This window comes from Lampris incognitus, chromosome 15 (assembly GCF_029633865.1).
Source record: "Lampris incognitus isolate fLamInc1 chromosome 15, fLamInc1.hap2, whole genome shotgun sequence".
NCBI classification, from domain to species: Eukaryota; Metazoa; Chordata; class Actinopteri; order Lampriformes; family Lampridae; genus Lampris; species Lampris incognitus.
Window position 1 is genome coordinate 38,732,505 of NC_079225.1, and position 13,291 is coordinate 38,745,795.

The window sequence follows — 13,291 nt, forward strand, 5'->3', positions numbered from 1 at the left end:
AAGAAGCGGCTGGCGACTCCACATGTATCGGAGGAGGCATGTGGTAGTCTGCAGCCCTCCCCGGATCGGCAGAGTGGGTGGAGCAGCGACCGGGAAGACTCGGAAGAGTGGGGTGATTGGCCAGATACAACTGGGGAGAAAAAAGGGGGGGGGGGGAATCCCCCCTTCCCAAAAAAGACAGCCCCATCAACATGGCACGGTATAGAAAGTCCTGATCCTCTAAGCAGTAAAACCACAATAGATGTGAGCCTCATTAAACATCTGACTACACACAAAAGACTGTGTGCGTGTGTGTGTGTGTGTGTGTGTGTTCATAAATGCCAGGTTTCTGTACTCCACCTTAAAGCCTTCAAACCTCCAGCTGCTGGAAGTCGTTTGTGGTTAGGAGTAAATTGACCAGTATATGATGTTGAAGAGTACGTAGGCTCCGGGAAAGATGACCCGCGAGTACTTGTCTATGGCGTGCGTGTCGATCCACATGCTGTTGTAGGGGCTGGAGCCAACGTGGCCGGTGACCTGGTCGCTCTCCATGGCCAGCTGCACCAGCATCCGCTCGTGTTTCACCCCGTTCAACTCGGGCATCCCATAGTTCCCCGTGGTGTTGACATCCACCTCGCTGAAGCTCGCAGACATCATGCCAGGATGAGACAAACCACAGGTACAGGGCAGCTGCAGGCAGAGGAAAGTAGCCTACCTGAAGGGTTTTATCACGAAACACTTTATCACCAAGTCATGTAATACTGTTCAAGTTTTGAAATCTTAGTTAGGTTTTTTTATTAACTGCTATAGTGGGGAGAAAAAAATATCACTTGTTTCTGATGCAAATTGACTTGCTTCTTGTCTTTTTCTTCACACTAGCAGAGAGATGTAGATTATTCTGCCTTGTCTCACGTGGAAGAAAATCTTCACTTTGGGAAAAAAAGCGTTTTAGAGAATGAAACGGAATGACTGGTTCATATGTGCAAGTGATTTTTGACTCAGAATAATGAAAAATTAATGATACTCTGACATTATTATTAAATATAATTTTAGATGCTTTAATAAATTTACACAAATATGTTTGTGAGTAAAATCCTTCAGGGCAATTTTAAAATCCATCTGCAGCTGTGCAGGCACCCCACCATCTGTAGATGGTCATTAACTGAACTGGTGGGAGACAACGACCCTAGTGGCTCAACACAGTAGGGCCCCGTGATCAAACCTTGAACCTCAGCATTGAGATGCTGATGTACTGGTCGGCTGCTCGGGGATTTAAAAGTGAATGGTACGAACCCTTTGCCGAAGTTTCCTCTCCTTACGTTCTTGCAGTGTCGAGAGGTAGTTGACTGCGGCATACTCTATCACTGACAGGAAGACGAAGACGAAACTGACCCAGAGGTAGATGTCCACAGCTTTTATGTAGGAGACCCTCGGCATGGAGGCGTTGACCCCGGTGATGATGGTAGACATGGTGAGCACTGTGGTTATACCTGAGGGAGGAATGAAAACAGCGCAATCACTTAATGTCATCATTAAAAAGTGCAAGAATCAGGGCGTCCGGGTAGCGTGGCGGTCTATTCCGTTGCCTACCAACACGGGGATCGCTGGTTTAAATCCCTGTTACCTCCGGCTTGGTCGGGCATCCCTAATGACACAATTGGCCGTGTCTGCGGGTGAGACCGGATGTGTTCTGGAAGCTGCACTAGTGCCTCTTCTGGTCGGTCGGGGCACCTGTTCGGGGGGGAGGGGGAATTGGGGGTTTTTCGCGGGATCCTTCCACACACTACATCCCCCTGGCGAAACTCCTCACTGTCAAGTGAAAAGAAGTGGCTGGCGACTCCACATGTATCGGAGGGGGCATGCAGTTGTCTGCAGCCCTCCTCAGATCAGCAGAGGGTGGAGCAGAGATCAGGGCGGCTCGGAAGAGTGGGGTAATTGGCTGGATACAATTGGGGAGAAAAAAGGGGGGTGCAAGAATCAAAAGACAAGACATATAGTTTTCTGAAATGATGACAACATCTACACAAACAGCTACGATAATGTAAACACAAAAGCCAAGAAGGGAAAATGTTTTCTTCTGCTTATTGACACTTTCAACCTGCAATTAGGAAAGCTGGTTTATAACGAATTAATTCACTAATGAACCAGATGATTTAACCAGCCCCTTAACCAAGAACCAAACCGAGCAGCTAACAAACCAATTGGTAAGTTAACTAACACGAGTAAACATGAAACAGCGGTGACAGCACGAACCTAGTGGAACCCTGGCGGGGACGGCCCTGCGGTCGATCCAGAAGGACACCCAGGACAGCATGACCATCAGCGTAGCGGGGAAGTAGGTCTGCAGCAGGAAGAAGAAGATGTGACGTCGCAGGGTAAAGTTGATGTACAGCCGGTTGTACCAGCCTGGAGGTGAAGAAGAGGGAACAAGATAACGATGATGATGTCACTACGTGAGAGGCCTGAGAAAAGTGGTAATTTTTATGAAATGTCTTGAGGCTTAGACCAGGAAAACAACAATGGGCATCTCTCTAACTGTCTTTGTAGTTGTCTGTCTGTCCTGTCTACCTGTGCTGCTGTAGTAGGCCAGTTTGGTGGTGGTGTGGAACTCCTGGATGAGGAACTGGGAGAGAGAAATCCTCTCGTCTGTGTTTAAGGACTCGTTTCCTTCCTTCCAGTACAGCATCAGGTCATCGTCTGTATAAGCATCTGGGGGGACAGACAGCAGGCACAGTCACACAAAATCCTTCCATTAATAAAAACGTGAGCCTGCTGACACTGTTTTATTTTGACTTCATGTTATTTTTAAATTGTGTGTTGCGGTCCGATTCCCTTTTTCTTTCTCTGGTGAGAAGTAGTAGCCTTCAAAAATGACCATGAAAGTCTATAATGTTTTCCTGTCTAGTCCGCCACCGAATACAGTGAGACTGCATATCAACTCTGGGAACTGTCAGTGCTCATAATCATTTATTTAATGATCTTAAAAAAAAATTTGTTTGGCCAATTACCCCACTCTTCCAACCCATCCCGGTCGCTGCTCCACCCCCCCTGCCGATCCGGGGAGGGCTGCAGACTACCACATGCCTCCTCCGATACATGTGGAGTCACCAGCCGCTTCTTTTCACCTGACAGTGAGGAGTTTTGCCAGGGGGACAGCGCGTGGGAGGATCACGCTATTCCCCCCCAGTTCCCCCTTCCTCCCCGAGCAGGCGCCCCGACCGACCAGAGGAGGCGCTAGTGCAGCGACCAGGACACATACCCACATCCGGCTTCCCACCCGCAGACACGGCCAATTGTGTCTGTAGGGATGCCCAACCAAGCCGGAGGTAACACGGGGATTCGAACTGCCGAGCCCTGTGTTGGTAGGCAACGGAACAGACCGCGACGCCACCCGGATGCCCCATTTATTTGATTATTATTCATAATACCAGCAATTCTCTTCAGAGTGTAGGGGCCTTTATAAAACAACCAAGGCTCAGCGTTTTCAGTTTTTATTTCCAGCATGCCGAATTTCGCCACAAGAGGACACTGTTACATAACCTCACACGAACAGGAACAACTTTTGGCTCCGTGGAAACATAAAATCCGGGTGAAAATCAGTTTAAAAATCTGGGCGTTTTTCGGTGAAAATCGGTAAAAACCGAAAACACTGAGCCGTGAACAATTGACAGCACATATGGAGTGAAACTGTTCCGTCTTGTTTCTGTCCTATAAACATGGATGTGTAGTTCATTAATAAGGATAAAATAACTAGAGAAAGCCATACAGACCAACTAGCTCCACCAAGACACCGCAAGCATTAATATTGGCACACATTCCCTGGAGCACACCTTCGACAAGCAGGAACAACTAAAACTAATTGTGTAATGTAGTATTTGCATTGTAATAGCAGAAAAAAGACCACGTGGGAGGTGGTCACATCCGTCACTTACAGCTCTCTATCTCCAAGGAGCACGTCTGTGTATCCAGAGGAAAGCGACTCAGGTCCATGCTACACATGGCTGTGACCGTGACCCTGCAATGAAAAACACACATCCATCCATCCATTATCCAAACCACTTATTCCATTAGGGTCGCAGGATGCTGGAGCCTATCCCAGCAGTCACTGGGCGACAGGCGGGGGGAGACACCCTGGACAGGCCATCACAGGGACAGTTAGCTAGGGACAGTTTAGTACGGCTGAGTCACCTGACCTACATGTCTTTGGACTGTGGGAGGAAACCGGAGCACCCGGAGGAAACCCACGCAGACACAGGGAGAACATGCAAACTCCACACAAAAGACAACCCGGGATGACCCCCAAGGTTGGACAACCCCGGGGTTCAAACCCAGGACCTTCTTGCTGTGAGGTGACCGCACTAACCACTGTGCGACCGTGCCACCCTGAAAAAAACACAAGGAAAAATCTACTCCCGGGGCACCTCCATAGCCAAACGGTTACAGCACATACCACATGGTCACAACCGTTGCTGGTTCAATTCCAGCTGGCGACCTTTGTTGCATGTCCTCTCTCTCTCGTCCTCTCTCTCTCGTCCTCTCTCTCTCTCTCTCATAAAAAAAGTTGCCAAAAAATCTTTTAAAAAAAAAATTACTTGGCAATGAAATGACCTTTGCAGTTGGAAGACGAATTCATTTTAACCAAAAGATGTGCAGCTGTATGGATAAGCATATGATATATGTATCACTGGTTTATCAAGAGTTGGGTCGAAGGTGTTCTTTGTCAACAGTGTTTGATGTGTTGTATGGATTTTCATTCCTGGGAGCTTCTCGGTGTGACAACAGCCTTCTGTGGTTTGCCTCCACATTACAGCAAATTGTGTGTTCTGAATAACGTTTACAAACGCCAAATGGTGTGTCCAGGTAGCGTAGCGGTCTATTCCGTTGCTTACCAACACGGGGATCTCTGGTTCGAATCCCCATGTTACCTCCGGCTTGGTCGGGCGTCCCTAGAGACACAATTGGCCGTGTCTGTGGGTGGGAAGATGGATGTGGGTATGTGTCCTGGTCACTGCACTAGCGCCTCCTCTGGTCAGTCAAGACGCCTGTTCAGGGGGGAGGGGGAACTGGAGGGAATAGCGTGATCCTCCCACGCGCTGTGTCCCCCTGGCGAATCTCCTCATTGTCAGATTAAAAGAAGTGGCTGGCGACTCCACATCCACATGTATCGGAGGAGGCATGTGTTAGTCTGCAGCCCTCCCCGGATCGGCAGAGAGGGTGGAGCAGCAACCGGGACGGCTCAGAAGATTAGGGTAGTTGGCCAAGTACAATTCCGAGGGGAAAAAAAAGGGGGGAAAAGCCACAAACAAACAAAAAAAAATCACTAAATGGACTCGTTCCTGAGCAAAAGTTGCCTGCAACTTCTCCGTACAGACTTCCGTCTCCTGTCTATTTAGGGAGAAAAAAAGACCTCCCATGTTTCTGCAATGGAGACCCCACAGGAACGCTTGTCTCACATTTCAGGCTAGCACCACCTCATGGTGTCTGACACAAACACACGGTTGGTCAGAGGTTTTTAAGCAGAGATTTGGCTCTCGGAGCAGAGACGATAAATGAAAGCAGCAGAGATAATCCAGCTCACTGGAGAGACGGCTACACGGTTGGCGAGCCTGCTTTACAGTCATCATCGACTCGCCAATCTGCCTAAATCTGGAAAACCCCCAACCAGCACCAACCACACAGAGATTAACCTCCATGCAGCCACTGTTTACCATGCGTAAGTCTAGCTACCAAACACTAGGCTTACACACCCTCAAGATTAAAGAATAAATCCGCTGTGGCGACCCCTAACGGGAGCAGCCAGAAGTAGTGGTAGACATGAAAACCATTATAGCCACAACACGATACATGAATAAAAAAAACAACATAATCCAAACCAACATATAGAGGGGCTTAATCACACCAAGCACCAAACATACCATGTTTACATTCCATTGCCACATTTATGTTTTCATCTGACTTCATTGCCCAGGCCCGGCATTATCCGGCCTGGCATCAGGGAAATGTTCGGCCAAATGTCACCGATACTGGATCATTCAGAGGAAGTTGTGCAGTGGAAGGAGCTCATTTTCGCTCTACTGGGAGAAAACGGGTAGCGTAGCGGTCTATTCCGTTGCCTACCAACACAGGGATTGTCGGTTCGAATTCCAGCGTTACCTCCAGCTTGGTCCGCCGTCCCTACAGGCACAATTGGCCGTGTCTGCGGGTGGGAAGCCAGATGTGGGTATGTGCCCTGGTCGCTGCACTAGCGCCTCCTCTAGTCGGTCAGGGCGCCTGTTCAGGGGGGAGGGGAAACCGGGGGAAATAGCGTGATCCTCCTCCACGCTATGTCTACCTGGTGAAACTCCTCATTGTCAGGTGAAAAGAAGCGGCTGGCGACTCCACATGTATCAGAGGAGGCATGTGGTAGTCTGCAGCCTTCCCTGGATTAGCACAGGGGGTGGAGCAGTAACCAGGACAGCTCGGAAGAGTGGGGTAATTGGCCAAGTACAACTGGGGAGAAAAAGGAGGAAAAATTCTCCAAAAAAATGTTCTCCCTACTTCTAATAGAGACATTTAACTGTATCTAGATGCAGTTTTGGCAGTCATCTGAAAGACACACTGGATTTCAAGAGCCTTATCTTTATATATACTCTAGACATTTGGCTGCTACTTGTTTTTTCTCAGAGAGGAAAGAGACTGACTGAGCAGCGTGGGGTTTGGGTCAGAGTCCCGCACCTGGTACCCAATGGGTGGCCCACAAACTATATGGCTATGGGGAAAATTTTTGTTTTGGTTATATTTGCGGGTAGGATTGCAGGCCAAAAAAAGAAAGATGTGCAGGTCAGAACAGTACATGGCATGTGCTGCTGCTGCTGCTGCATTACACATTGACAGCAGCAGTGAGAATCAGAATCAGAACTCCCTAGACTGTGTCAAAATGGCAGACTCTGAGACTGAGAGTGAAATTAGCCAAGTGGTGAATATGAGCTCATCCAGAATTCTTATTATGAGCGTGTACCTGCATGCTTTCGGGTCAGGTAGTGGACACTGAGTATGTGTTGGGTGGTTTTGCATGGTGCAGGGTTTGGGCTGGAGCAGATTTGCAAAATCAGACCCATGCAGGACTCTGTTTGGGATTCTTGCTAATTTTTACCTTCTATTTTCCAAGTGTGAAGTTTTTATTCAGTGCAGCATGTGTGAATGGTTACGACAGGAGGCTTCAGGCCAGCTGTTATCCTCTGCCAAATTCTCTTAGGCGGATTACTGAATCAAGTCTCTTGGCTTTAGGCCCCTGATTGCTCACCAAAATTACAAGGTCAAGATCGGTAACATGACAACTCGTAATTGCCAGAACAGTATCTCTTAAGTACATCTATCTATCTTATCTATCCATCCATCTATCTCAAGAGCCAGGTGGAGTAATAAATTAATAAGACCCAACCCACATCTTCCTAACTTAACCCTACATTCAGGCAGGAAAACAATGCGTACCCATTACTAATTCTTATTTTCGTAGTTTTTGTAATTGTGAATATCAGTTATGATATCATTTTATCCACCAGCTTCATTGTGGAGGTCTTGGTTACAGCATCGCTACAGGACTCAAGATTTACAGCGGCGTCTTACAGGGACAAAAAGCAAAATTGCCCTTTAACATGGTTGAAAATCTGTTAACAAAACAGTTGTAAATACATAGTTTCGGTTATTTGCGGATCCATCTGTCCATTATCCACAACGCTTATCCTGCTCTCAGGGTCGCGAGGATGCTGGAGGCCATCCCAGCAGTCACTGGGCGGCAAGCGGGGAGACACCCTGGACAGGCCACCAGTCAATCACCGACACATGCACACACATTCACACCTAGGAACAATTTAGTACGGCCGATTCATCTGACCTGCATGTCTTTGGACTGCGGGAGGAAACCGGAGCACCCGGAGGAAACCCACGCAGACACGAGGAGAACATGCAAACTCCACATAGAGGACAACGTGGGACGACCCCCAAGCTTGGACTACCCCGGGGCTCAAACCCAGGACCTTCTTGCTGTGAGGCGACCGCGCTAACCACTGCGCGACCATGCCGCCCTTATTTCCAGATCTAATGACAAAAACCCTAATACAGTAGGATTTGGTAAGTGCTGTCACCAACGGCAAACACCAACTTTATTGTGGCCAATAAAGTGGCAAGCCTTATTTAAAGTTATTTGTTTGTTTATGGCAGGCAATCAGACAATCATCAACACCCCCCCCCCCTAATGAACCTCTCTCTGTACAGCACACTCTATATGTATGTTTAAGCAGCAAGGAGGGAGGCTGACAGACATGACACTAGTGACATGAGTGAACTAAGGATAATCCGTTGGGTATCGTTTAACTATGTGAAATTTTGACACTGTTGAACTGTTGCTACCATTTAAGGAACACACAATTGACTGCCAACCATGTGACCCAACACAGAATTTCAGAATTTTCGCCACCTGATTCACCAAAAGCTGTCAAAACAGTCCCTGAGAAAGTTTTCATGCAGACAGCAACAGCTCATGTTGGGCCCAGCTCACATAAAGACTTACCTGAGGCTGTAGAGAACTTTGCCGTCTGGATAAACCCGCAGCATGACGTTATCTGTGGTGGTGTCATGGGTGAAGGACTTCTTGGAATGGACGAAGAACATATCAGGAACCCAGATTTTCTTCACCAGGCGGCCGTCAAATGTCATGCTGTGGTTGTTGTTGCTTTGGAACGACAGGCGTTCATCTTTCCAGTAGTGCCTCAGATAGAGGGTCATAGTAAAATCCTGCAAGAAAGATCATTTTTACACCAGGCCAGATGAAATGAAGATAAACGAAGATCCACACACTGTAGTTCCCTAATATGCAATTCATAAGGACATCCACAAAGTGATGTTTTGAGCTACATGCTCTTATTTTTTTTATCTTCATTTTAGTTTCTTTTTGGTCCAGCACCCGATGTAAAGTCTTTTGGGTTTTTTTGGGTTCTCCCCAATTGTATCCAGCCAATTACCCCCTCTTCTGAGCTGTCCCGGTCGCTGCTCCACCCCCTCTGCCGATCCAGGGAGGGCTGCAGACTACCACATGCCTCCTCCAATCCATGTAGAGTCGCCAGCTGCTTCTTTTCACCTGACAGTGAGGAGTTTCACCAGGGGGACGTAGCGCGTGGGAGGATCACGCTATTCCCCCCAGTTCCCTCCCCCCCCTGAACAGGCGCCCTGACCAACCAGAGGAGGCACTAGTGTAGCAACCAGGATACAGCCACATCCGGCTTCCCACCAGCAGACACGGCCAATTGTGTCTGTAGAGGTGCCCGACCAAGCCACTTGGTAACACAGGGATTTGAACCGGCGATCCTCATGTTGGTAGGGAACGGAATAGACCGCCACGCCACCCGGACGCCAATGTAAAGTTTTAGTGATATGCACGTTCTACTTCTCGTCATACATCAGTTCAACTGCAACAAACAAGGTGCCGTGGCAGCAGCACAAAATGCTTAACGGACACCTGTTTAAGAAAATAGCTGCTGGAAAATGAGAAAGCCTGTGGACTTCTGCTCAAGTCATTTGTTGTCTTTTATAAAGTATCACTTCACATGATACCTGAATCAGTTTTCTGTCACATTCATTTATTTTCCTCCGAGCGCTTTGCAGTAAAAGATTTGTTGCACATTTGTTTTTCAGTGTTATTTCCTAATCTGTCGACACTGTCTCCTCTAATAATAGCGTTACCCAGTTTCCCCTCGGGATGAATAAAGTATTCTGGTTCTGATTCCGATTACAAAGCCTTAAAATCTGAATTAGACAACATACCATGTCAACTTCTGAAATTGTATCCAAGCTTTCAACCTGGACGTCGACCCCAACAGGAACCGCAGGACCTGCAGAGACACAGAGCACCTTATTACAGTCCGGTGCTGTTTAACCAGGGTGTCTGATGACAGAGGCAGGCGTCCGCAGTCCTTCACTGTGTCCAACTCTCTTTCTCCACGGGGATGTAAAGTCCTCTGAGACTGTAATTGTGATTTATAGGAATAAATTTAGTTTTCCCGACAGAATATATTCACCTAACAGAGTGGTAGGACCTGTGGCATGTCGGGGTGTTAGAGGGTCTCCCCCCCCACACACCCACACACACTCCCACACCAAGTTAAATGGTCAAATCTAGGTTACATTGAAAGATAAAGAATTTAACCTGTAAAACCATGTTATAAGGTCTGATGACACATCCAGAAAATATGCTTTTTTCTGCTCCATGATGCTACAGCTTACTGATGAGACAACTTTGACTTTTCCATAATGAGAAAGTTAATTTGGATAAGATATAAAACTACTTTGAGGTGGAAGTCTGATGTTTTTTCGATGTGGGTTGCGCTCCTGTAGGCCCACCATAATAAAATTTAGGGCAACATGTGCGTTTTCAATGGCAATGACAATTTGTCCTTTTTTTTTGCTTATTTTGACTTTAGTTTCAAACAGTGGCGCAGGGCTGGGGGAGTGAATACTCTATTACTAATTGACATGATGGTGTGGGGGGGGGCTGAGATTTTTTTTTCTAAATGGCTTTAAAATTGAACAAGAAGTAAAGACCAAAATCCTGTCTCATAGCTGGGATTTTTTGGGAAGTGTTATAAATCTAAAAGTAAGGGTCTTACCACATTTGACGGCACTTTAAAAGAAAGCACGATATGCTTTTGCTTGTCATTACCTGGATAATATGGCATCCCAGCAGTGGTAATTATAGGATTGTGGATTTTTTTCAAGAAACTTTATTTTTGACACAAACTATAAAATATTAAAGGCCACCAAATAGCGAAGCAAACTACCTTTAGAGCCGGAGAGACAGGATTTTATTTATTTATTTATTCAATTCCCCCCCCTTTTTTCTCCCCAATTGTATCTGGCCAATTACCCCGCTCTTTTTGAGCCGTCCCGGTCGCTGCTCCACCCCCTCTGCCGATCCAGGTGGCACCCCGACCGACCAGAGGAGGCGCTAGTGCAGCAACCAGGACAAATACCCACATCCGACTTCCCACCCACAGACACGGCCAATTGTGTCTGTAGGGACGCCCTACCAATCCGGAGGTAACACGGGGATTCGACCCGGCGATCCTGTGTTGGTAGGCAACGGAATAGACCGCTACACCTCCCGGACTCCCGAGAGGCAGGATTTTAAAAGAGGTTTTAGAGACAGAAAAACAGGTATTAACCGAGAGGACACACATCACTTTTCTAAGCAAGGTACTTATGTCAGAAGCAGCACGCTCACGCTATTGCCCATCATTCAGTCTGATGGATGACGGTGGTGGCTCAGCTGAAATGTTTCTTTCACCAAAACCTGGCAGCATTTACACTGAGAAAACCGACTCATCAGTGTGTTTTCTATTACGTGATATGTCTAAAGACCTATGCCAAACAGGTAAGATTCAAGATTCAATCGCACACTGACTTTAACAATGCCGGAAAAAGCCACGAATGTTCAATTTCTACATGAGCTTGAACATTCGGAGGTGTTTCAGCAATCCTTGATTTTGCTGGTATTCCATGTCCAGCTTGTGGTGGACACGAAGGCGTTAGATTCTCAGGTTGAGGGTCCTACTGATATATCAGATTAGAAAGGGGTGACTGAAACCTAAAGCTACAGACTGGTAATTAATCACTGGCCCACAGCAGCATGGCTCAGACATAATCCTCGTCTGGTTATGTCATTGATTCAAGCCAATGCAACCGACAGTCCCACTTCCTGCTCTTAGATGGGAATTTAGGCTGGGCTGAAAGCAGGTTGGAGGGCTTTTGTGAGGTCAAACAGACCCTTCACTGGAACAAATGAAGGGTCCGGACATTAAACAGTGTCGCATCCTTGAAGAAATTATAATAAATACAACAAAGTGAGACAATATTAATGTACATTAATTGCTGCCTGCATGATAAATTATATTCACATTGGAAGATTAGACAGGGGCGTCCGGGTAGTGTGGCGGTCTATTTCATTGCCTACCAACACGGGGATCCCGGTTCAAATCCCCGTGTTACCTCTGGCTTGGTTGGGTGTCCCTACAGACACAATTGGCCGTGTCAGCGGGTGGGAAGCTGGATGTGGGTATGTGTCCTGGAAGCTGCACTAGCGCCTCCCCTGGTCTGTCGGGGCGCCTGTTTGGGAGGGAGGGGGAACTGGGGGGAATAGCATGATCCTCCCATGCGCTACATCCCACTGGTGAAACTCCTCGCTGTCGGGTGAAAAGAAGCGGCTAGCGACACCACATGTATCGGAGGAGGCATGTGGTAGTCTGCAGTCCTCCCCCGATCGGCAGAGAGGGTGGAGCAGCGACCGGGATGGCTCGGAAGAGTGGGGTAATTAGCCGGGTACAATTGGGGAGAAAAAGAAGGGGGGGGGGGTTTAAAAAAAAAGATGGTAGTCGAATTGCCTTACCCCCGAAACCTGGTCGCATAGTGAAGTCATGGTCATCGATCCTCAGAAGCTGCTCTGACTTTGTCGTGGAGGCTTTAGTTAGATCCGGGCTACTCTTGTATACAGGACTGTAGGAGAAGAGTTGGGAAAGTAAAGTACCACAACACTACAGATGCATCTTGAGGGAAAAAAGTTCAATATCATCAATAGGGAGGATCTATTCTTTAAAATGGTGAAACCGTGTCAGCTAAGAACTTCACTCAACATTTTCATTTGGGGACAAACCTCTTCAAGCTACTTCGTCTTTAAGGCTTAACGTTTTTTTAACGCCCTCATTGTCATTCTATTGTCTCCATCAACAGTAACTGAAGACTGTGATGTACATTTCTCTGTATAACCATTGCATATTGTGGCTGGTTACCACTCCAAGTTTGGCCAACAGCGTGCTGCACAGGCCCCTGACCTGCTGGTCCTCATCCTTTCAGGTTTAGAATGAATTAAACGGGACCGAGAAAGATACTCAGAAACAAGACTACACAATGACTGAAAACTTGAAATAACAGCATGATGAAAGCTGCGGCCCATGTTCTCCTGCTGTTTTTCCTTCATAATGTCCTCCACTAAGCCTTCCACACCAATCCCTTCAGACCAAAAAACAAACGTACCTGCCGACTTTGCGACGTCCCAAGGACAGGGGTATTTCTCTTTTTGATCTGAAAGAAAAGAAAGAATTGTCGTTCGACTCAAGGATTATGCAGAGTTGAGCTGCGTTGACACAAGGTAGGATTAGCAAAATCATCAAAAGTGACATGTCGAGAGGGGCAGATATCAGAATTCCCGAGTCTCCTGCGTGACATCGTTGACATGCGCTGCATTAGCTTACTGTCATGTCCGTCATGTCTACCCTTTCCCATAATC

General features: G+C 47.3%; 1 protein-coding gene across 1 annotated transcript; it reads right to left on the bottom strand.

Annotated features, from left to right (window-relative positions):
• Nucleotides 1-381: 381 nt before the first annotated feature.
• LOC130124764 (gamma-aminobutyric acid receptor subunit rho-1-like) lies at nucleotides 382-13,079 on the bottom strand. The gene is made up of 9 exons (XM_056294108.1): nucleotides 13,039-13,079; nucleotides 12,395-12,501; nucleotides 9,778-9,845; nucleotides 8,528-8,751; nucleotides 3,912-3,994; nucleotides 2,548-2,688; nucleotides 2,233-2,385; nucleotides 1,273-1,469; nucleotides 382-669 (listed from the first exon to the last, which is right to left on the bottom strand). The coding sequence occupies exons 2-9, from the start codon at nucleotides 12,411-12,413 to the stop codon at nucleotides 382-384; spliced, it is 1,173 nt and encodes a 390-aa protein (XP_056150083.1). The 5' UTR covers nucleotides 12,414-12,501; nucleotides 13,039-13,079.
• Nucleotides 13,080-13,291: the final 212 nt, after the last annotated feature.